At 45.4% G+C, this 23,578-nt stretch overlaps 1 protein-coding gene across 11 annotated transcripts in view; it reads right to left on the reverse strand.

Moving 5' to 3' along the window:
- Positions 1–23,578, reverse strand: part of LOC117351463 (acylamino-acid-releasing enzyme-like) — a 162,230-nt gene that overhangs the window by 103,097 nt on the left and 35,555 nt on the right. For all 11 annotated transcript variants that reach the window (XM_033926764.1, XM_033926767.1, XM_033926771.1 and 8 more), the window contains 2 exons: positions 10,575–10,650; positions 633–763 (listed from right to left, as the gene is read on the reverse strand). In XM_033926764.1, the coding sequence (XP_033782655.1) occupies positions 633–763; positions 10,575–10,650 (207 nt within the window). The remainder of the gene's footprint in view (positions 1–632; positions 764–10,574; positions 10,651–23,578) is intronic.

Consider the following 23,578-nt stretch of genomic DNA (forward strand, 5'->3'; position numbering starts at 1 on the left):
CAGGCTGTTCGCGGCAAGTCCTGGCAGGGCCTTTCCTCTGTGGCATTCCACTATTCACTCTACTCCATTGAGAAAAAGAGCCATTTAACCCTACCCTCGTATCCCATGACTTTTTAATTTTCTTGAGAGTCTAAAAATCTAGATGCACTACATCAACCAGCTCAGCTTTATTCACACCTTTTCCTTAGCAGTCTGAACTGCACTGATGGCTACCTTTATCCTCACTCTAACAGCCCAGTGAGTGAAACCAGAATACATTACATTACATTAGTGACTAGTTACCTTGCAGTTCTAAGCGGATTACAGTATAAGATTGCTGGACATTTCCAGGAAGTTGCCATTTAGGGGACACTTACACAGTGGATGCAGGGGAATTACAGATTAGGGGCGATGAATAGTAAGGCAAAGGGGAGAGTTTAGGATCACTAGAAGGGAAGAAGAGGTTTAGGGTTGGTTTCTTGATAGGGTCATAGGGAGATAATAGTAGAAGGGAGGAGGTTAGCTGGTAGTTTGCGTGGAGGGGGGAGGAAGCGAGGGGGGCAGTTACAATCAGGCTGCTCTGTGATCCAGCATGTCAAAGTCCAGAACTTTCCATGAAATGATGGAAAGGGAAAAGGAATGGAATACTGCACCTTCTCAGCAATGCTGCCACTCAGCTCTGGTGCTTTGCTATGGAAGAATGACTCTGTCTTTGGACGTTTCTTTTCAGCTACATACAGAAGATGAGTCTCCAAATGTGACCACTCCAGGCATCCAAACTGATCTGGACAAAAACAAATCAAATGCTGACAACTTGCTCACAGAAAAGTGTGTAGGCATATTATTTGGGGGTTCATTTCTCTTCAACAGAATCGAAAAATAAACATAAAACTTCTAATATTTCTGCTCTAGGAGCAGAGACTTTCTGATCTTAGCTTGAATCTCTTTTAGACATTCATATCACACCTGACATTGAACATTTACATCTAAAACATCAGCCTTGGCCATAGGCATAGCGCTACAATACTTCTGCAAGAGGTGAAGTTAATTCAAGCTGAGGATACTAGTTTTGGTTCTCTCTTACCTATATACTGCACACAGACCAGTGGGGCAACCAATGTAACCTAAAAATTATTCTGATGAGACATGAGTTTTCCAAAGGCAACCTGTTGAATGAATCTATGCTACTTTACATACAGAAGACAAAATAAAATCAGAATAAAAGCTAAAAATACATATTAAAATTATTACAAATTATCTCTCATTATGATAAACAAACCTTAAATCAATCAACCACATCTAATACAGTGAAGCAGCTTAACCATATTCAATATTATCCCTTTTGAAATAAATACAGTTTAAGTTGCCTTCTAAATGACATTAGTGAAGATATTTAATTCAATCTAATTAAGACGGCGTCAGAGTGAGTCGAGCTATCAAGTGGCTCCTGCTCTCAACCTTTTTTCCTCAGAGAATTTACCTGATATGCCTAAGCGCAGGGGTAAACAGAGGAATGTGCTTCCTGCTTCCTCTTCCACTTCACTGACTCGGCAAGCAGCTATAACAACATATGCTGTTCCAGTTGCAGTGGGCGCATCCGTTGACCGAGGAGGGCAGACCTCGGTCCTGGAAGGCGACGTTTCGCTTAGCCCATTTGGGCCTGGAGTTCCCCCGCGTCCAGGGTTGATGTCGGGGACGCCCTCAGACGCACAGGAAGCGCCGGAATTGATGTCTCCGGCGACGCTGCAGGTCTCACCCCTGACCCCGGATGGAAACTACAGCTTGCTGACTTCCTTACAGTCAGCATTGGAAACCGGAGGACCTGAAAGTCAGCGGGAAGCAGGGAAGGTAGAGATGGATCCATGGTGGAGTCCCCCGGAATAGCTACCACTGCTCCCCTGATTAAACCAGCGGTGATTGACATGGAGGCACTATGGAGCGCTATGGAGACTTTACACAAGGTATGCTCCCAGATTGTACTTTCCACACAAAATTCTAATAGTAAATTTAAAACTTTTGAAGAGAAACTCCAGCAACAGTCTCTTAGAATGGACAAATTGGAGAAATCTGTGGCAGATGAGAAGATTACTACTAATTTACAACTTAAGGATAAAGCTTTATTTGCTAGGAAAATTGAAAATCTGGAAAACGCTAATAGGAATTTGAACTTGAGATTTTTTAACTTTCCTGTTTCCAAATTTCAATCTCCTAGGGAATTATTTCAGTCTTTTCTAAATACCGTTTTGAAATTCCCTGAAAATAATATGCCACCCTTACAAAAGATATATTACCTAAATTTACCAAAGGAGGATAAAGACAAAGGGAACGCAGCACCAGGAGAATTGGATCTCACTGGTATGCTGGAGATATCTCAAGAAGAAATAATGACTAGAGCTACTTTATTGGTAACTTTTGTTTTTCTTCAAGATAAAGAAGCAATCCTTCGTCTATTCTATAGGACTGACAAGGTGGAATTTCACGGATTCAAAATTTCTATATTTCCTGATGTATCCAAGTGGACACAAGCCAGACGTAAGAAGTTTTTGGCCTGTCGTCAGTCTGTTTTGAGCCTAGGGGCAACCTTTCAATTACGTTTCCCCTGTAAATGCTGCATTACTTATCAGAGTAATAGATATATTTTTTATGAACCCGATCAATTGCAGTTTTTTCTTGAAGGTAAAGTAACCACAAGAATTCCAGACATCTCCATGGAATCAGCCAAGCAGGCCATTAGTTAAATAACTTCAACTGCACTCTGTTATTTGATTAGCTTTTTTATTTCTTATATCCAACTACCCTTGGAAGTGATTGATTCTTTCTCCTCTCAAATTGTGGACTTTAGTCATAGTCACTAGGTGTTTATTATTATATTATTATATAATTAGTACTTGTTTTTCCTATTGGATTCTTATATTTCCTTTCAAGTATTGATTGATTTGTAAATTGTAAAAGCATAAATAAAAAATAAAAAAATAGCTAGATAAAAAGCCAGTTAATGTTTGGATAGTCCTTGGGAACAACCAAAGTTGTCCAGATTAATCAATTAGGGTTGATTTTATAATGGTGTGGAAATGATAAAAGGAAATGCTCCTGTGTATTCATGCTGAGAACCAGCTGAGAAGAGGCTTGCCATTCTGCATGGAGACCCCAAAAGAACTCAGAGCTTTTATTGGGACACCTGAAATAATAGTACTGTGTCACTGATTTCTTTTAATCAAGAAAGAAATTCATGACCCCCAAGCTAGCCTATTACTATTGTCCCCAAGCTCTACATTCATGGTGTGGTGCAATGGTTAGAGCTACAGCCTTAGCACCCTGAGGTTGGGGGTTTGAATCCCGCACTGCTCCTTGTGACTCTGGGCAAGTCATTTAATTCCCCATTGCCCCAGGTATGTTAGATAGAGTGTGAGCCCACCGGGACAGATAGCAATGTTACTTACCGTAACAGTTGTTATCCAGGGACAGCAGGCAGCTATTCTCACTAGTGGGTGACGTCATCCAACGGAGCCCCGATGCAGACATCTCACAAGCATACTTGCTTGTAGAAACTTTTAGAAGTTTCGAGTTGCCCACACCGCGCATGTGCCAGTGCCTTCCCGCCCGATGTACCGGGCGTGTCTCCTCAGTTCAGGTAGCTAGCAGAGAAGCCAACCCAGGGGAGGTGGGTGGGACGTGAGAATAGCTGCCTGCTGTCCCTGGATAACAACTGTTACAGTAAGTAACATTGCTTTATCCCAGGACAAGCAAGCAGGTATTCTCACTAGTGGGTGACCTCCAAGCTAATCCCAATGGGATGGAGGGAGAGTTGGCAACTTAGGAGAATAAATTTTGTAACACTGTTTGGTCAAACTGTCCATCCCGCCTGGAGAAGGTATTCAGACAATAGTGTGAGGTGAAGGTATGAACCGAGGACCAAGTGGCAGCTTTACAAATCTCCTCAATCGGTGTCGATCTGAGGAAAGCTACAGAGGCTGCCATTGCTCTGACCTTATGGGCTGTGACTTTACTGTGAAAGGGTAATCCAGCCTGGGCATAGCAGAAAGAGATACAAGCCGCCATCCAGATGGAGATGGTGCGCTTAGAGATAGGGCATCCCAACTTGTTCGGATCGAAGGAGATGAAAAGTTGAGGAGCAGTTCTGTGAGGCTTGGTGCGTTCCAGGTAGAAAGCCAAAGCACGTTTACTGTCCAGAGTGTGAAGAGCTGATTCTCCAGGATGAGAATGAGGCTTTGGAAAAAACACAGGAAGAACAATGGATTGATTCAGATGAAATTCCAAGACCACCTTGGGGAGGAATTTGGGATGAGTGCGAAGGTCCACCTTGTCATGATGAAACACTGTAAAGGGCGGATCCGCCACCAACGCTTGAAGTTCACTCACTCGGGCAGAAGTGAGGCCAATGAGAAGCACCACTTTCCAAGTGAGAAATTTCAGAGGAGCCTTGTTAAGAGGTTCAAATGGAGGCTTCATAAGTTGAGAAAGAACAACATTGAGGTCCCAAACCACCGGAGGCAGTTTGAGAGGAGGATTGACATGGAAAAGTCCTTTCATGAATCTGGAAACCACAGGATGTGCCAAAAGAGGTTTCCCTTGAAGAGGCTGGTGAAAAGCAGCAATTGCACTAAGATGGACTCTGATCGATGTAGACTTGAGACCAGAATGAGACAGGTGCAAAAGGTAGTCCAAAACAGAGGACAAGGAGGCATGTTGAGGTTCCTTGTGATGAGAAAAACACCAAGTAGAGAATCTAGTCCATTTCTGGGAATAGCATTGTCTAGTGGCAGGCTTCCTTGAAGCTTCCAAAACATCCCGCACAGCTGGTGAAAACTGAAGGGAAGTTACGCTGAGAGGAACCAAGCTGTCAGGTGTAGCGACTGCAGGTTGGGATGTAGCAGAGATCCCTGATGCTGCGTAAGCAGAGATGGAAACACTGGTAGGCGGAAGGGCTCCCTGCTGCTGAGTTGCAGAAGAAAGGAGTACCAAGGTTGCCTGGGCCACCGAGGAGCAATCAGAATCATGGTGGCCCGGTCAGACTTGAGCTTGACCAGAGTCTTTTGAATGAGAGGAAACGGAGGAAACGCATACAGAAAGAGATTTCCCCAGTCCACAAGAAAAGCATCTGCCTCGAGATGATGAGGAGTGTAGATCCTGGAGCAGAACTGAGGCAGTTTGAAGTTGTGGGGAGCTGCAAAGAGGCCTATCTGAGGCGTTCCCCACAGGGAGAAGATTTGATGAAGGGGCGTGGAATGGAGAGACCACTCGTGAGGCTGGAGAAGATGACTCAAGTTGTCCGCCAAGGCATTGTCCGCCCCCTGAATGTAGACAGCTTTGAGGAAGGTGCTGTGGTGAATCATCCAATCCCAAACTTTCAGATCTTCCTGACAGAGGGAGGCCGATCCCGTGCCTCCCTGCTTGTTGACATAATACATGGCGACCTGACTGTCCATACGAATAAGGACCACCATGTCGTGAAGTAGATGCTGAAAAGCAGTGAGAGCGTTGAAAATCGCCCTGAGTTCCAGGAGATTGATATGGCACAGACGATCCGCACACGTCCAAAAGCCCTGGGTTCGGAGCCCGTCCAGATGAGCCCCCCAAGCATAGGTCGAGGAGTCGGTCGTGAGGACCTTCTGATGGGTAGGCACGTGAAACAGCAAACCTCTGGAAAGATTGGAAGAGAGCATCCACCAGCGAAGTGACCGCAGCAGAGCAGGAGTGACCTGAATGTGACGAGTCAGAGGGCTGGAGATCTGCGACCATTGGGAAGCCAGGGTCCACTGAGGAATCCGCAGGTGAAGTCTGGCAAAAGGAGTCAAGTGAGCCGTAGAGGCCATGTGGCCCAGGAGCACCATCATGTGTCTCGCCGAGATGGACGGGCGAGAAGAGACCGAAGATGAAGAAGAGCCGCCAGGCGCTGAGGAGGGAGGAACACTCTGAGTTGAACAGTATCCAGAACAGCTCCGATGAAGGGGAGAGTCTGTGAAGGTTGAAGATGGGATTTGGGAAAGTTGATCTCGAATCCCAGACTCTGTAGAAACCAGATCATCCTCTGAGTGGCCCGGACGGCCCCCTTGATGAGCCAGTCGTCGAGGTAGGGAAACACCTGCAGACCATGGTTCCGGAGTGCTGCGGCCACCACAACCAGGCACTTGGTGAAGACTCTGGGAGACGAAGCTAGGCCGAAAGGAAGCACTCTGTACTGAAGATGAAGATGTCCCACCCGAAATCTGAGGTATTGACGGGAGGCCGGATGGATGGGAATACGAGTGTAGGCCTCCTTGAGATCCAGGGAGCATAACCAGTCGTTCTGCTCGAGGAGGGGATAGAGAGAAGCCAGGGTCAACATGCGAAACTTCTCCCTGACCAGGAATTTGTTGAGCACCCTGAGGACGCAGGTTGCCCGTCTTCTTCGGAACAAGGAAGTATCGGGAGTAAAACCCCCTGTTTCTTTGGTCCACAGGGACCAGCTCGACGGCACGAAGCTGGAGCAAAGCCTGAGCTTCCTGAAGAAGAAGGGCGGTCTGGGTTAAGTTGGAAGGATACTTTCTTGGAGGATGTTCGAGGAACATGATGGAACTGAAGAGAGTATCCCTCCCTTACGATGGAAAGGACTAAGAGGTCGGTGGTTATAGTCGTCCATCGATGGTAAAAATGATGGAGACGACCTCTGATGGGAAAAAGCGGGGAGGGCAGAACGGTGGAAGTTATGCTCCCTACGAGACAGTCAAAAAGGCTGGGGAGCCTTGGGGACAGCAGAAGGTTGAGGCTTCTGTTGGGGCTTCTGCTGATGCTGCCTCTTCACCGGTGGCCGAATGGTGGGGGCCTGCTTCGGCGGGTAGCGTCGCTGATAAATCATAGGAGGACGAGCCGGACGAGAGATGGCAGGCTTGGGCTTTTGGCGGAGGATGGACTGAAAAGATTTTTCATGCTTGGATAACTTCTCCGTAGCTGCCTCAATGGACTCGAACAGGTCCGCCCCGCATAGGGAACGTTCGCCAGTCTGTCCTGGAGGTTCGGGTCCATATCGATGGTGCGAAGCCACGCCAAGCGCCTCATGGCCACCGAACAGGCTGCCGCCCTGGCCGAGAGCTCGAAAGCGTCATAAGATGACTGCATCATCTGCAGGCGTAGCTGGGACAACGATGCCAGTACCTCGGAGTACTCGAAGTGAGCCTGAGAGTCCAGATAGGGCAAAAACTTTTGCAGGATGGAGAAGAAAAACTCGAAGTAGGTGGCAAAATGAAAGCAGTAATTAAGGACTCGAGAAGCCATCATCGAGTTCTTGTAGATGCGCCTGCCAAAACGGTCCATGGTTTTGCCCTCCCGGCCAGGAGGGGTGGAAGCATAGACCTGGGAGGGGTGAGACCGCTTCAGAGAGGATTCCACCAATAGAGACTGGTGCGAAAGCTGCGCCCCATCGAAGCCCTTATGGTGCACCATGCGGTAGCGAGCATCCAACTTCCCCGGAACCGCCGGGATGGAGTAAGGGGTCTTGAAGCACCGCATGAAAGTCTGGTCCAGAAGCTTGTGCAGAGACAGGCACAGAGACTCGGCAGGAGGTTGAGGAAGATGCATCGTCTCGAGGTACTCCTTCGAGAACTTGGAACCCGAATCCAGGGTGATATCCAGATCCACCGCCATCTGCCTCAGGAAGGACGAGAAGGACAACTGGTCCGCCAGAGCCAGGCCATGAGGCGGGCTCGAAGACGACGAGGCGGCCTGGTCCGCCGATGTCGAGGACCGGCACGAAGAGAACGAGCCCCCGCAGTCTTCAAGTGGGAGGAGGGGGCGAGTATTCCGGAGAAAACTCCCGGAAAGGTTGCTTCCGACGAGGCGAGGCGTGCCTTGATGAATGCCCCGATCGACGACCGGAGCTGTGTCGAGATGCAGGCCTCGATCGACGAGGTGAGCGATGCCTAGACGAGGCAGCCACCGAGTAGATGGGACTGGAGGCCGTGGATCGAAGCAGCAACAGCTGAGACGAGGTCCCCCGAGGTGCTTCCCAAGGTTCGAGTCCCGGCATCGCCGAGGAAAGGGCCGGACCAGGCAAGCCATGGAATAAAAGTATCGGCTCCAAGGGTGGCATGGGCAAAGACTCTGCTCCCTGCGAGACATGCCCCGAAGCCAGACCAGACACTCGCCGAGACTCTGCTCCCAACAATGAGAGTGTGCGCCGAGGAGGCACCGGAGGCGGCTTGACCTCACGGGAGGCTTCCACGTGCCCAGGCTGGATATTGGAGAGAAGCGTCGGCCCATGTTTAGTCAAGAGCTCGACAAACCGCTGCTCCATCAAGGCATGAAACGATGCCGGCAAAGAGGGATCCACATCAGAAATGGGACCTCCTGCACAGACGTCGGTCAGCCGGCCACCAGGGGGCTTGGATTTGGAGGCCTTGGGCACCTTAAGCACCACTGGAGGGATAGGGGGCTGCGCTATCTGAGCTGAAGAGACATCAGAAGGCACCGCAGCCTGCGTCGATGTGGAAGCCGGCGCGAACGAGGCAGGCTTGAGCAGACTCGAGGCCGAAGTTGTAGAATCGGAAGTCGAAGGCGTGGCGCCCTGGGAAGAGGGCCGCACCGGGGATGCCTCCATGCCAAACAGCGACTCCCACAAAATACAGCGACGCTTAAACGCACGTGCTGTGAGCGTGGAGCAAGGCCGGCACGATTTTGGAAGATGTTGAGGACCGAGACACTGAAGACAGCGTTGATGCGGGTCCGTCAACGAAATCGCACACTGGCACTTGACACACTTTTTAAAACCGGTAACAGACTGGGACATAGGCCGAAAAAGCTCCGCCGCAAGGTCGAAGCCGCGGGGCCGCGGCCGCGTGACCTGCCCGGTCGAACAAAATTTTTTTTTTTTGCAAAAACAACAAAACGCAACGTGAGCCAACAGGAATGAGCAAAAGAACCCAAACCCGCGGGCACAGAAGGCACAAAAAGGGAACTTCACGCAGAGAGTTCAAAGGCAAACTTCTCAGCTCCGCGGAAGAGAAAGAACTGAGGAGACACGCCTGGTGCATCGGGCGGGAAGGCACTCGCGCATGCGCGGTGTGGGCAATTCGAAACTTCTAAAAGTTTCTACAAGCTTGTGAGATGTCCGCATCAGGGCTCCGTTGGATGACATCACCCACTAGTGAGAATACCTGCCTGCTTGTCCTGGGATAAAGGGACAAATGCTTGAGTGCCTGAATAATTTGTAACCCTCATAGAATTGTAAGATATGTGGAATATAAATTATTAAAAAAAAAAAAAAAAAGTCCTCCAGAGAGGCATCTGACCACTCAGTGAAGGAAACTCCAATTATTGCCATGGAGGAGCATGCCAAGAGCACAACAGCCCATAACAAAAAGGTGTGCACACCAGTTGAACCAACTATCCTGAACTGAGGAAGGGTGGAAGCTGCTTGAATAGTATGGCTTGCAGCATCTGAAATGGGCCCTACCTAGACTGGCATTAGGGGAGGAAGTTCTTTAGCTAAGTAACCCTAGGCAGCCTCTAAACCTTGGTTCCTATGCTCTCATGTCTGAGATTGCAGTGGTTGCTATTCTATGAATAAGCTCCCAAGAAGCATGGCCATATCTTCATCTAGCTAGATCAGGCCATTTCACTCTGCCTTATATAACTGATTCAATGACACCTGCTTCACTGCTACCTTTGTCCTGGACTGATCAATTTTTCCTTCCTATTAAGTTGTAGATGAATCTAGCAGCTTCCTCAAACACACTGCACTTAATACTCAAGGAACCTTAGATTCTTAGATGTTCAGAAACTTGCTGGCATATGCAAGATCTCTCTTTCTGCTTTCCCTTCTTATATCTACCATAATGACCCTTCTGCAAATCCATATTACTACTGGCACATACTAGACATAAGGAAAGCCAGGAGGGTATTTTCACACAGACTTTCTGTGTAGGATGACACCGTGCTCCAACTCTCTTACCAAGTTGTATCTGGGCTAACAGAATTAAAGGTGCAACCTGATGGAGAAACAATGCCTGTCCTGTGCTTTTTCTATAGTCATATGCTAGCTAACATGGAGTCTTCTTTGAACACAGCAGAAGATAAGGGCGGGCTCCAGCCACAGGGCTGCTGCAAAGCATACTGGTGGCAGTGGGGCTCAGCCCAATGGCTGCAGCAAAGCATACTGGGAGCTGGAGTCAATTAAACACACTCTGTTTACACATTCACTACATAGAACGTGGGGACAGAACAAAGACCATTTAATCATGAATTAATGAGTATGACTGTTGGGCAGACTAGATGGACCATTAAGGTCTACATCTGCCATCATTTACTATCTAACTATGAAAAGCAATGGCTCTGGATGAGATAAATCTGTGGAAAGTTAAATTGAGGGTTGAATATCTGCAGCAAGGATAGCTACATCTCTCCCGCTATAAGAGGCTAGGTTGTAGAAAGGTTCCCCAGTCTTTCTACAACCTAGCCTCTTATCTTTCTCGCTCTATCCCTTTATCATGTTATTATGATGTAAACCATTTTGCAATATAGAAACTTTGGTACTCAACTTAAACATAAATGTGAATAAAATAAGCTAAAAGTGTACATTTCATTCCTAGATCTGCACTTACCATCTGAGAAGATTTTCCCATGTTTATCCAAAGCTGTTAAGTTAAGACTTTTAATCTTTCTACTTCTGTGCCAGATCTGTAAGTGAAGTACAATGATTAAATCAATTAGAACTAAGCCAGTCAATCACTATCTAGCATATGGCACATGCAATCTTTTATGAGAGCTATTTCCAAAACCATTAAGTATCTCGGTGCCCTGATCTTCTCCCATGGCTTCCAGTATCAGTATGGGTCACTCCAACTGCACTAGGGAAACAGGATTTGTAGAAGCTGTGAGGGACTGCTTCATGGAGCAACTAGTCAGGGAACCAACACGAGGGAGTGCTACTCTTGACCTCATCCTAAACGGATTAGGGGGGCCTGCAAGAGGGGTAGAGGTGGGAGGACCACTAGGCAACAGTGACCACAATGCGATCAGATTTACATTAGAAAGGGGGACACCCACAGTAAGGAGGACCGCAACAACTGCGCTCAACTTCAGGAAAGGGAACTATGTTGCTATGAGGGAAATGGTGGGGAGGAAGCTCAGAAACATCCTTAGGATGGAGACTGTAGGAAGCGCCTGGACCCTATTCAGGGACACCCTGCAGGAAGCACAAAGAATGTACGTCCCCAGTTTCAGGAAAGGCGGCAAGAACAATCGGTCAAAGGACCCGGTTTGGATCTCAACAGAAGTAAAGAGGGCAATAAATGACAAAAAAGTATCCTTCCGGAGATGGAAAAAGGACCCAACGGAGGAAAATCTCCATGCGCACAGGAAATGCCAAAAGGAATGCCACCGAGAGGTTAGAATAGCAAAAGGGAAATACGAAGAGGGGCTGGCCAGGGAGACGAAAAACTTCAAGGCATTCTTCAGTTACGTAAAGGGGAAGCGACCAGCGAGAGAGGAGGTGGGACCGTTGGACGATGGGGATAGGAAGGGAGTGATTAAGGAGGATAAAGAGGTAGCTGAGAGGTTGAACACGTTCTTCTCGTCGGTTTTCACGAGAGAAGACACATCTAATATACCGGACTCAGAGGAGCTCATGAGTGGGGAACAGGCTGAGAAATTGGAGCACATAGAGGTAAGTAAGGAGGATGTCCTCAAACAGATAGACAGGTTAAAATGCGGCAAATCACCGGGTCCGGACGGGATCCACCCGAGGGTTCTGAAGGAGCTAAAACAAGAAATAGCGGGCACAATCCAGCATGTTTGTAACCTATCCTTGAAAACTGGAGAGGTACCAGAGGACTGGAAATTGGCGAATGTCACACCTATCTTCAAGAAGGGATCGAGGGGTGACCCCGGGAACTACAGGCCGGTGAGCCTGACTTCAATTATAGGGAAGATGGTGGAAGCTATGATCAAGGACAGTATTTGCGAGCACATCGAGGGAAATGGCCTACTGAGAACAAGCCAGCATGGATTCTGTAAGGGAAGGTCATGCTTAACGAACCTTCTGTACTTCTTTGAGGGAATAAGCAGTCGGGTGGACAATGGGGAACCTATAGACATCATTTACCTCGATTTTCAAAAGGCTTTCGACAAGGTGCCACATGAAAGGCTGCTTAGGAAGCTGTGGAACCACGGGGTGGGAGGGGATGTGCACAGATGGATCGAGCACTGGTTGTCGGGTAGACTGCAAAGGGTCGGAGTAAAGGGACAATATTCTGACTGGCGGGGAGTCACGAGCGGTGTGCCACAGGGATCGGTGCTGGGGCCGTTACTCTTCAACATATTTATCAATGACCTGGAAAAGGAGGCAAAGTGCGAGGTTATAAAATTTGCAGACGATACTAAACTGTGCGGCAGAGTTAGGTCCAGGGAGGAGTGTGAGGACCTACAAAGGGACCTGGACAAACTGGAAGACTGGGCAAACAAATGGCAAATGCGCTTTAACGTGGAAAAATGCAAGGTCATGCATATAGGGAAAAAGAATCCATTGTTCAACTACAAATTGGGAGGGGCATTGTTGGGAGACAGCAGTCTTGAGAGAGACTTGGGTGTGATGGTGGATAAATCACTGAAGCCATCTGCACAGTGCGCAGCAGCCTCGAAAAAAGCCAACAGGATGCTGGGCATCATAAAGAGGGGCATAACAACCAGGACACGGGAAGTCATCATGCCATTGTATCGAGCGATGGTGCGTCCACATCTGGAATACTGCGTTCAATATTGGTCGCCGTACCTCAAGAAGGACATGGCAGTACTTGAGAGAGTCCAAAGGAGAGCAACGAAACTAGTAAGAGGGCTGGAACACTGCCCATACGCTGAGAGGTTGGATAGGCTGGGGCTCTTCTCTCTGGAAAAAAGGAGGCTCAGGGGAGATATGATAGAGACCTTCAAGATCATGAGGGGCATAGAGAGGGTGGATAGGGACAGATTCTTCAGGCTGAAGGGGACAACAGGTACGAGGGGGCATTCGGAGAAACTGAAGGGAGATAGGTTCAAAACAAATGCAAGGAAGTTTTTTTTCACGCAAAGGGTCGTGGACACTTGGAATGCGCTACCGGAGGAAGTGATCAGGCAGAGTACGGTACAGGGATTCAAACAGGGATTGGACGAATTCCTGAGGGATAAAGGGATCGTGGGATACTGAGGGAGGAGCTGGGATGTAACACAAGTATGGAAAGCTAACCAGGTAATAAGTATAGAAACCCAACCAGGTCGTGCATGCGCAAGACCAGAGGGTTAGGACTTCGATGGGAAGATAGGACTTCAATGAGAAACCAAGGTGGCAAGGGAGCCCCTTCTGGTGATTCAGAAAGGTCGTGACCTGTTTGGGCCGCCGCGGGAGCGGACTGCCGGGCAGGATGGACCTATGGTCTGACCCGGCGGAGGCACTGCTTATATTCTTATGTTCTTTATGCTGATAACTCCCAGCTCTACCTTTCTACCTGAAATTTCACCTAAAGTCCATGAAAAAGTCTATGCTTGTTTGGCTGACATTGCTGCCTGGATGTCCTGCCGTCATCTGAAACTAAATATGTCCAAGACTGAGCTGCTCCTCTTTCTTCCTAAACCCTCTGCTCCTCCTTTCTCCATCTCTATAAATAATACTGTCATTGTTCCAGTCTGCTCTGCTTGCAACCTTGGAGTCATCTTCAATTCTGACCTCTCATTTTCTACATATATCCAACAAGCTGCTAAGACCTGTCGCTTTTATCTCTTCAATATCACCAAAATTCGCCCCTTCCTCTCTGAGTAACTACCCGGACCCTTGTCCAAGCTCTCGGAACTTCACGCTTAGATTACTGCAATCTACTCCTAACTGGTATCCCTCAGTGTCGCCTCCCCTCCTTGCAATCTGTGCTGCGCGACTCATCTTCCACTGGCTCCCTATCTGCTATTGCATACAGTTCAAGATTTTATTGCTGACCTACAGATGTGTTCATTCTTCTGCCCCTCAATATCTCTCCTCACTTCTCTCTCATTATACACCTCCCAGAGAACTCTGTTCCTCAAATTATCTTTTGTAAGGTGTATCTTTCATCTAAGCATTGAATATCTGTAATATTAAGCCTATTTCTACACTATATATTTTATGCAATCATTCTTGGCTGTTATTGTTATTACTTTACTTCCCACTGGTCCTCTGAGGATTGAGCCCAGGAACCTCTTGCACACCCACAATAGACTAGCCAAAAACACACACACTTGTATACAAAAGATTATATTGTGGGGGCACATCTTTACATCTTTTGGGGGCAGCACATGAAGAATTATAGGTTGGAAAAGGATATTTCCTGTGATCAAGGACAGACCGAGCTTATTACTATCTTAAAGGGAATTCTAATCACAGCTAAGTTAGGCAATTGGTCACTGTCCCTTGTCCTGATGGCTAGCACCAAAATACCTGAATTTGCTATAGCTCTCCTTAATTGGTGGTCAGTTAGTGTTCCTTTCTGTTCACTACAAGGATGCTCTATCTGTACTTTGATCCCATGGTCAGGACACCACATTATTTATCCTGTGGTTAATATTGGTGTTAGTTTGATAATATGCTCTTAATAGGTACTGCCGCTGAATGATACCTGGACTTCCTTCAAGCCGATGGATCTCTCCCTATGTATGCAGACATCATTTCATTTCAAGTGTGAACCTCATTAGTTTAATGTGGCCGACAGCTCCTGCTGTCACCAGGTTGCCAAGCTCTCCTACCCATCTACTTCCTCACACGTGTTATATTACTTCAGAGCTGAACACTTGTTTTTACCAGCAAAATATTTCCTTTTCTCTGGATTCATGGTACAAGACAGCCACCTTCCTAAGAACACTGCTATATAGTTTGAGCTATTTACTAAAAATACCTGAAGTAGTCAGTCACTCACCACTATCTTCCATCACCATTAATGAGACAACCTATTCCACACCTCTGGTAACCAATGATTCTATGTACATCCCTGACTTTATTTCATATGCTGTGCATCCATTCCCTCTTGGCATGGGGAATGAGACATTTCATAAACTGCTGAATTTTATAGAACTCCATGCCTATATTAAACAACTTAAGAAACTCCAAAGAAGTGAATCATACAATTGCTTTTGATTGCAAACTGTTGAAAATTTGCTTTGAGATTCTCATGTTTCTGTTTGGCAACTTTTCTTTGGGTATTTACCTACTGCTGATTATGACTTTAATGTTCTACTTCATCCTATCGTTAGCTTAATTATTGTACAAATTGTCCTATGTATTGTTATGATTTTCCTTTGCTGCAAAATTTCATCAAAGAATTTGAAAGCTAGTGTCAGAGCTATAAAAATGCAGTTTCTAGATGGACAGGCCACGTACAGCAGCCAGAGATGGAGTGACATAAGAACATAAGAACATAAGAAGTTGCCTCCGCTGAGGCAGACCCTAGGTCCATCCTGCTCAGCGGTCCGCTCCCGCGGCGGCCCATCAGGCCCATTTCCTGAGCAATGGTCTATACCTATCTATACCCCTCAATCCCTTTTTCTTCTAGGAATCTATCCAAACCTTCTTTGAAACCATTTAATGTTTTCTTGTCTACAACAGCCTCTGGAAGCGCGTTCCACGTATCCACCACCCTCTGAGTGAAAAAGAACTTCCTAGCGTTTGTTCTAAACCTGTCCCCTTTCAATTTCTCCGAGTGCCCCCTTGTACTTGTGGCGCCCCTTAATTTGAAAAATCTGTCCCTGTCTACTTTTTCTATGCCCTTCAGGATCTTGAAGGTTTCTATCATGTCTCCTCTAAGTCTTCGCTTCTCCAGGGAGAAAAGTCCCAACTGCTTCAATCTTTCAGTATATGGAAGTTTTTCCATTCCCTTTATCAGTCTAGTTGCTCTTCTTTGTACTCCCTCAAGTACCGCCATGTCTTTCTTGAGGTACGGCGACCAGTACTGGACGCAGTACTCCAGGTGCGGCCGCACCATTGCACGATATAGCGGCATGATGACTTCTTTCGTCCTGGTTGTAATACCCTTCTTAATGATACCCAACATTCTGTTTGCTTTCCTTGAGGCCGTGGCGCATTGTGCTGATGCCTTCAGTGTTTCATCTACCATCACTCCCAGGTCTCTCTCCAGGTTGCTGACCCCTAGTGATGTTCCCCCCATTTTGTATGTGAACATCGGGTTCTTTTTCCCCACGTGCATGACCTTGCATTTCCCCACGTTGAAGCTCATCTGCCATTTTTCGGCCCACTTTTCCAGCTGTGTTAGATCCTTTTGAAGATCTTCGCAGTCTTCCCTGGTTTGAGCCCTGCTGCATAGTTTGGTGTCATCTGCAAATTTAATGACCTCACACTTGATTCCCGCCTCTAGGTCGTTTATGTAGATATTGAACAGGAGCGGTCCCAGCACTGACCCCTGCGGAACTCCGCTCGTGACCCCTTTCCAGTCTGAGTAGTGGCCCTTTACGCCAACCCTCTGCTTCCTGTTTGCCAGCCAGACCTTGATCCATCGGTGGACCTCCCCTTGTACCCCGTGGTTCCATATCTTTTTAAGCAGTCTCTCGTGTGGCACCTTGTCGAAGGCTTTTTGGAAGTCAAGGTAAATGATGTCTATAGATTCCCCTTTATCCACCTGACTGCTCACCCTCTCAAAGAAGTACAACAAGTTAGTGAGGCATGACCTACCCTTGCAGAAGCCGTGTTGACTCGGTTTTAGCTGCCCATTTTTTTCGATGTGCTCACTGATGCTGTCTTTGATCAGTGCCTCCATCATCTTTCCCGGGACTGAGGTCAGGCTTACCGGCCTGTAGTTTCCCGGGTCTCCTCTTGCGCCCTTCTTGAAGATGGGCGTGACATTTGCTATTTTCCAATCCTCCGGGATCTCACCGGTTTTTAAGGATAGGTTGCATATCTGTCGAAATGGCTCCGCTATTTCATTTTTTAGCTCCTTGAGTACCCTTGGGTGAATGCCGTCCGGACCTGGCGATTTGTCGTTCTTTAGTCTGTCAATCTGCTTAAGTACATCCTCTTGGCTTACTTCTAAATCGACGGGGTCGCAAATAATTAGGTTCTTCGTAAGCCAACTGCTGCATTTTGCACGCGTTTTAATCTTTGTAGATTTTTTGCAGATAGACTACATAGTGAATTGCAATAGTCCATGCGAGATAAGACACAAGCGTAGAGCAGTTGAGTGAATTCTCCATTGGAGAAGTATGTACAAATTTTCCGCAGTTGGCACAGGTAGTAGAAAGAGGTTGATACCACCTGTGAAACCTGACTTATTAATGATAAGTCTGTCTGAAATTGGCCTTAGTTTCCCATATCTTCTTTCAGTCTTTTGCCATTTGTGGACACAGACTGGGAGATAACACAGGAGCAGTAAAGGATACCGTAAATGAAACTGTAAGGACAGCCAAGAGTAGAAGGTCCAAAAAGGTAACACGAAGGGAACTTAGATGTATGTATACAAATGCTAGAAGTCTAGGAAACAAAATGGGAGAACTAGAGACGATAGCAAGACATGAGAACATGGATATCATTGGCATAACAGAAACATGGTGGAATGAAGAAAACAAATGGGACACAGTACTACAGGGATACAAACTGTATAGAAGAGATCGAGTAGGGCAGAAAGGTGGAGGTATTGCTCTATATGTTAAGGAGGGAATAGATTCTGTTGAAATGGTTACAACAGAAATGAAAGAGAAGCTTGAGTCACTCTGGATCAAAATTCCTGGTCAATATGGCGCAGATACGAAAATTGGCCTTTACTATCGTCCCCCAGGACAGGCGGAGGAAACTGACTCAGTAATGATGGAGGAAATCAAACAAGAATGCAAGACAGGCAATGTAATTATATTGGGAGACTTCAATTTCCCAGGGATAGACTGGAAACTAGCAACCTCCAACTGCGGCAAGGAGGCCAAGTTCCTGGAGGTGCTAGGGGATTGCTTCCTGGAACAAATGGTAAAAGAGCCGACAAGAGGCAACGCCACCTTGGACTTGGTCCTAAATGGCCTCACGGGACCGATAACAGAAGTGGAAGTCGTGGTTCCACTGGGAACGAGTGATCACAATGTAATCAACTTTAAACTTGACATCGGGAAAGGGAAACATGCCAAAACCTTAACCACCACCTTAAACTTTAAAAAGGGTAAATACGATCGCATGAGAGCCATGGTAGAAAAACGACTCGAGAAGATGGTGGACAAACTTGAAACGGTAGATCAGGCATGGTCCTTACTGAAAAATACTATCACAGAAGCACAAGATCTCTACATTCCGAGGATTTCCAAAGATCGGAGAACAAAGAGCAAAAGAGAACCGGCATGGCTTACCATACAGGTGAAGGAAGCCATAAAAGAAAAGAAGGACTCTTTCAAAAAATGGAAATGCATAAACACAACCGAAGCCTGGAACAAACATAAAGATGATCAGAAGAAATGTCACAAGGCGGTGAGGGATGCCAAACAGGAATATGAGGAAAAAATAGCCCAGGAGGCCAAAAACTTCAAGCCCTTCTTTAGATACGTGAAAGGGAAAAAACCTGCAAAAGAGGCAGTGGGACCCCTGGAAGAAAAGGGTACATCAAGGAAGATAAACAAATCGCAGACAAACTAAATTCCTTCTTTGCGTCCGTCTTTACGAAGGAGGACACCTCAACAATACCTGAAGCGGAGAAAGTGTTTGCAGGAGAAATAGAAGACAGCCTCACCACAGTTGAAGTGGACTTAGACCAGATATACTATCAGATCGACAAACTTAAAAGTGACAAATCCCCTGGACCGGATGGAATTCACCCGAGAGTCTTAAAGGAATTGAAGGTTGAAATCGGAGAGTTATTGCAAAAACTTGCAAACCTGACAATCAGAACTGGACAGATACCGGACGACTGGAGGATAGCGAACGTCACGCCAATTTTCAAAAAAGGATCGAGAGGGGAACCGGGCAACTATAGGCCTGTGAGTCTTACGTCTGTCCCCGGCAAGATGGTTGAAGCACTGATCAAGGATAGCATAGTCCTGCACTTGGACGCACACGACTTGATGAAACCCAGTCAACATGGATTCAAGAAAGGGAAATCATGTTTGACGAATTTACTCCAATTTTTTGAGACCGTGAACGAGCAAATTGATAGTGGGAAGCCGGTGGACATAATATACTTGGACTTCCAGAAAGCGTTCGACAAAGTTCCACACGAAAGACTTCTCAGGAAACTACAAAGCCATGGCATAGAGGGAGATATACAAAGATGGATAGGCAAATGGCTGGAAAACCGAAAGCAGAGAGTGGGCATAAATGGGAAGTTCTCCGACTGGGAGAAAGTGACTAGTGGTGTACCCCAGGGCTCGGTACTTGGGCCGATCCTTTTTAATATTTATATCAATGACCTGGAGGAAGGAACATCCAGTGAGATCATCAAGTTTGCAGACGATACAAAACTATGCCGGGCAATCAGATCGCAGGAGGATAGAGAGGAACTCCAGAGCGACTTGTGTCGGTTAGAAACATGGGCGGAGAAATGGCAGATGAAGTTCAATGTGGAGAAATGCAAGGTAATGCATTTAGGCAGTAAAAATAAGGAATACGAGTACAGAATGTCAGGTGCAACTCTGGGAAAAAGTGAACAAGAAAGGGATCTGGATGTACTGATAGATAGGACCCTGAAGCCGTCGGCACAATGCGCGGCAGCGGCAAATAGAATGTTGGGCATGATAAAGAAAGGAATCTCGAGTAGATCGGAGAAAGTTATAATGCCGCTTTATAGGGCAATGGTCAGACCCCACTTGGAATACTGCGTCCAACATTGGTCTCCCTACCTAAAGAAGGATATAAAACTGCTGGAGAGGGTGCAGAGACGAGCAACTAAACTAGTGAAGGGTATGGAGAAACTGGAATATGAGGATCGACTTAAAACACTGGGATTGTTCTCCCTTGAGAAAAGGAGACTGCGTGGGGATATGATCGAGACCTTCAAAATACTGAAAGGAATCGACAAAATAGAGCAGAGAAGATTATTTACATTGTCCAATTTGACACGGACAAGAGGATATGAAATGAAGCTAAGGGGGGGCAAGTTCAGGACTAATATCAGGAAGTTCTGCTTCACACAGAGAGTGGTTGACATCTGGAATACTCTCCCAGGGGAGATTATTGCGGAATCGACAGTCCTAGGCTTCAAAAGCAAACTAGATGCATATCTCCTTGAGAGAGGCATATAAAGATATGGTTGGCTATAAAATAACTTACTCATATAGAGAAAAATACCACTTAACATGATATATCCACTGTGTAGGAAACTTAGAGGAGGGCCTCAGATTCGGAGCATACGCGTAGTCCTATCACAGACTCAACTGTCAGCGTATTTCTATAGCTCCATGCTCCAGTCATAGGCCCATACCCCAATTAAATTTTTTGAAACTTTTTAATAAATAGACCTTAAGTGTAGTGACTAAAATTCAAGACTCTTAAAGGTGAAGTTAAGATATTAAAATTCAGTCCTATTCACAGTGTATCCTTATATACTAGGCAGCTAAATCACTTATCTCAATCTGCTTTTTCTTATTTTTTCTTTTTTCTTTTTTAAGGCTTCCACGTCAAGTTCTTTATTTAGCCTATTTAGTGGCTAAGCCGACGCGGCCAGCGTTTCGTGGACACCGTTATTAGTCCACTGCGTCAGGGCCAATAGCCAGCAAACATCTATAATAAAATATAGGCATTAATACCACATCAAAAGTGTTATTTAAACAAAATATATAACGGTATTTACTCAATATTTTATCACTGCCAGGTTTTACAAACAGTAGCATAATGGCACCGGCATCCATTTTATACGTCTCCGACGTTACGCTTTGACACGTGTTACCATGGTACCACGTGCCCACGTATTAGAGTGACAGAATGTCTATCAGATTAGAGGGGGAGGAGTAAACAGTTACCTACCAGAGAGAAAGCCATCACTTTCAGCTATTAACCCAGGCATCACTTCTATAATGTTAGTAAAAATGTTGCCATTCTAGACTACCATTTAAACCCTCAGGATCAACAGTATTTAAACGGTTTATCCAGCGTTGTTCGTGCTGGGCTAAATATCGTTTAAAATCACCCCCTCTGTTGTTTTGAGTAACGACCTCTATTACAATTGCTTTGAGCGAGAAAAAATCATGGTTTTTCTCACAACAATGACGGGCTAAAGGAGCTCCTATTCTAGAATTTTTTATGTTGCTCTTGTGTTCTGTTAGACGGACATTAAATTTCCTGGAGGTTTGTCCTACATAAAGTAGGTTGCAGGGACATTGTAAAACATAGACTACAGTTGGAGGTGTGTCTTAGATGGTAGATTTTTTCATCTTTAGGGTTAGTAAATACATCTGTACTCATCATAATAGCACACATTTGGCATCCTCCACATCTACTATGTCCTTGAAAGACCCTTTCCGTATAGTTAGTTTTAACAGAAAGGACTAATATTCTATTTTATGCCTATATTTTATTATAGATGTTTGCTGGCTATTGGCCCTGACGCAGTGGACTAATAACGGTGTCCACGAAACGCTGGCCGCGTCGGCTTAGCCACTAAATAGGCTAAATAAAGAACTTGACGTGGAAGCCTTAAAAAAGAAAAAAGAAAAAATAAGAAAAAGCAGATTGAGATAAGTGATTTAGCTGCCTAGTATATAAGGATACACTGTGAATAGGACTGAATTTTAATATCTTAACTTCACCTTTAAGAGTCTTGAATTTTAGTCACTACACTTAAGGTCTATTTATTAAAAAGTTTCAAAAAATTTAATTGGGGTATGGGCCTATGACTGGAGCATGGAGCTATAGAAATACGCTGACAGTTGAGTCTGTGATAGGACTACGCGTATGCTCCGAATCTGAGGCCCTCCTCTAAGTTTCCTACACAGTGGCTATATCATGTTAAGTGGTATTTTTCTCTATATGAGTAAGTGATTTTCTGACCATGTGGCTATAAAATAAGCCAGGTGTATACCTAGCAGGGCCTCCGCGTGTGCGGATCGCCGGACTTGATGGACCGAAGGTCTGATCCGGAGATGGCGCTTCTTATGTTCTTATGACTGTAGAAGTTTGTCCGGCAACAGCCTCAGTTCTCACTACTCTTGCCCAAGATAACAGCTCGACAGCCATGTTGCATTTCCATCCTCTTTCTATTTAGGCATTATTATCTGTGTCTATCCCACGCATTTGTCAGACACACCTGGACAGCCAATGCCAGGAAGTGAACACATTCATGGAAGCAGGCTGCTTATGGTTTATATAGAGTATTTTTTAAAATAATCACACCTCTAATTTATAAATAAATTATGACTTAATTAATATCCTTATTTAAATGTGAAGTGCTCAGACCTTATAACCAGTGTTTTTAGTGATGTCACTAAAACGGGGTTAACAAGGGGACCATCATCGCCTTCACCGTCCCCAAACCACCATTATTGTATAAACAAAACACTCCACGTGAATTGCTATTGTATATAATATACTTATCTTCGCCAGGTGGTTGTTGGTAATGTTAAACCTCGTTGACAAAATTTAAAAACCGTGTTATGTGAGCTTAAAAATTTTTTATTGTATTTAATATACCACCTAAAAACCTAAGCGGTTTGCATAAAAACAAAAACTTTTATACAAAAGTTTGAATAAGTAAAAACAACAAAGGGAAAACAAGAAACTGTTTGAAAAAAAATGGAAAAAGGATACATCGTATAAAATAAAAGGACAGGAAGTGAGGTATGGATCAGGGCCCTATTCGTAGATGGGCAGATTCTTTGATGGAACATATATTTTCTTTTGTGGGAAAGAACAATGATATACTTTCATTTGAAGAATTATTGACTAATTCGGGAGGGAGGTCCTCAGACATATATGCTTATGTGCAATTGATTCATTATATTAACACACTGAAAAAGGAAGGTTTGACATTGGGAGTAGTCGCCTAAAGCTTGTATAGGTATGTGCGACGCACAAATGGTAGAAAGAAATATAGATTGGGAATTTTGTTTGAACAGCTGCAAGCTCTACCCTCAATTTCCTACTTTAAAAAGACCCTTGATTCTGTATATCCACATATGAGCTATAAAGGGATAGCAGTGAAGTGGACTGAGGAATTGGGAATGGAAATTAGTGAGGTAATAATAGAAAAGGCTCTTCAATTAGGCATTTCTTCAATTTCTAGCACTTATTATCGAGAGAATCTATTTCTTTAAAAAAAAAAAAAAATTATTTTTAATTTCATTTGAAAATTATAGTATCAAGCAATTTGCACTTGTTTAGGAAACACGAAGAAAATTATACAATAACATTCCATAAAAGAATATTAAATAATGAACCATCTTCTTCTTAGACCCCAAGCCAAAACAATGAGTGACAGTCTAAAGATATAGGACTTCTATAATTGAATACATAAATCAAAATAACAAGAAATGGCTTTACGGATTAACTCCTCAAGTTTATTAGGATTTTTATATACCGCCTATCAAGGTTATCTAAGCGGTTTTAACAATCAGGTACTCAAGCATTTTCCCTCTCTGTCCCGGTGGGCTCACAATCTAACGTACCTGGGGCTATGGAGGATTAAGTGACTTGCCCAGG

This window comes from Geotrypetes seraphini, chromosome 17 (assembly GCF_902459505.1).
Source record: "Geotrypetes seraphini chromosome 17, aGeoSer1.1, whole genome shotgun sequence".
NCBI classification, from domain to species: domain Eukaryota; kingdom Metazoa; phylum Chordata; class Amphibia; order Gymnophiona; family Dermophiidae; genus Geotrypetes; species Geotrypetes seraphini.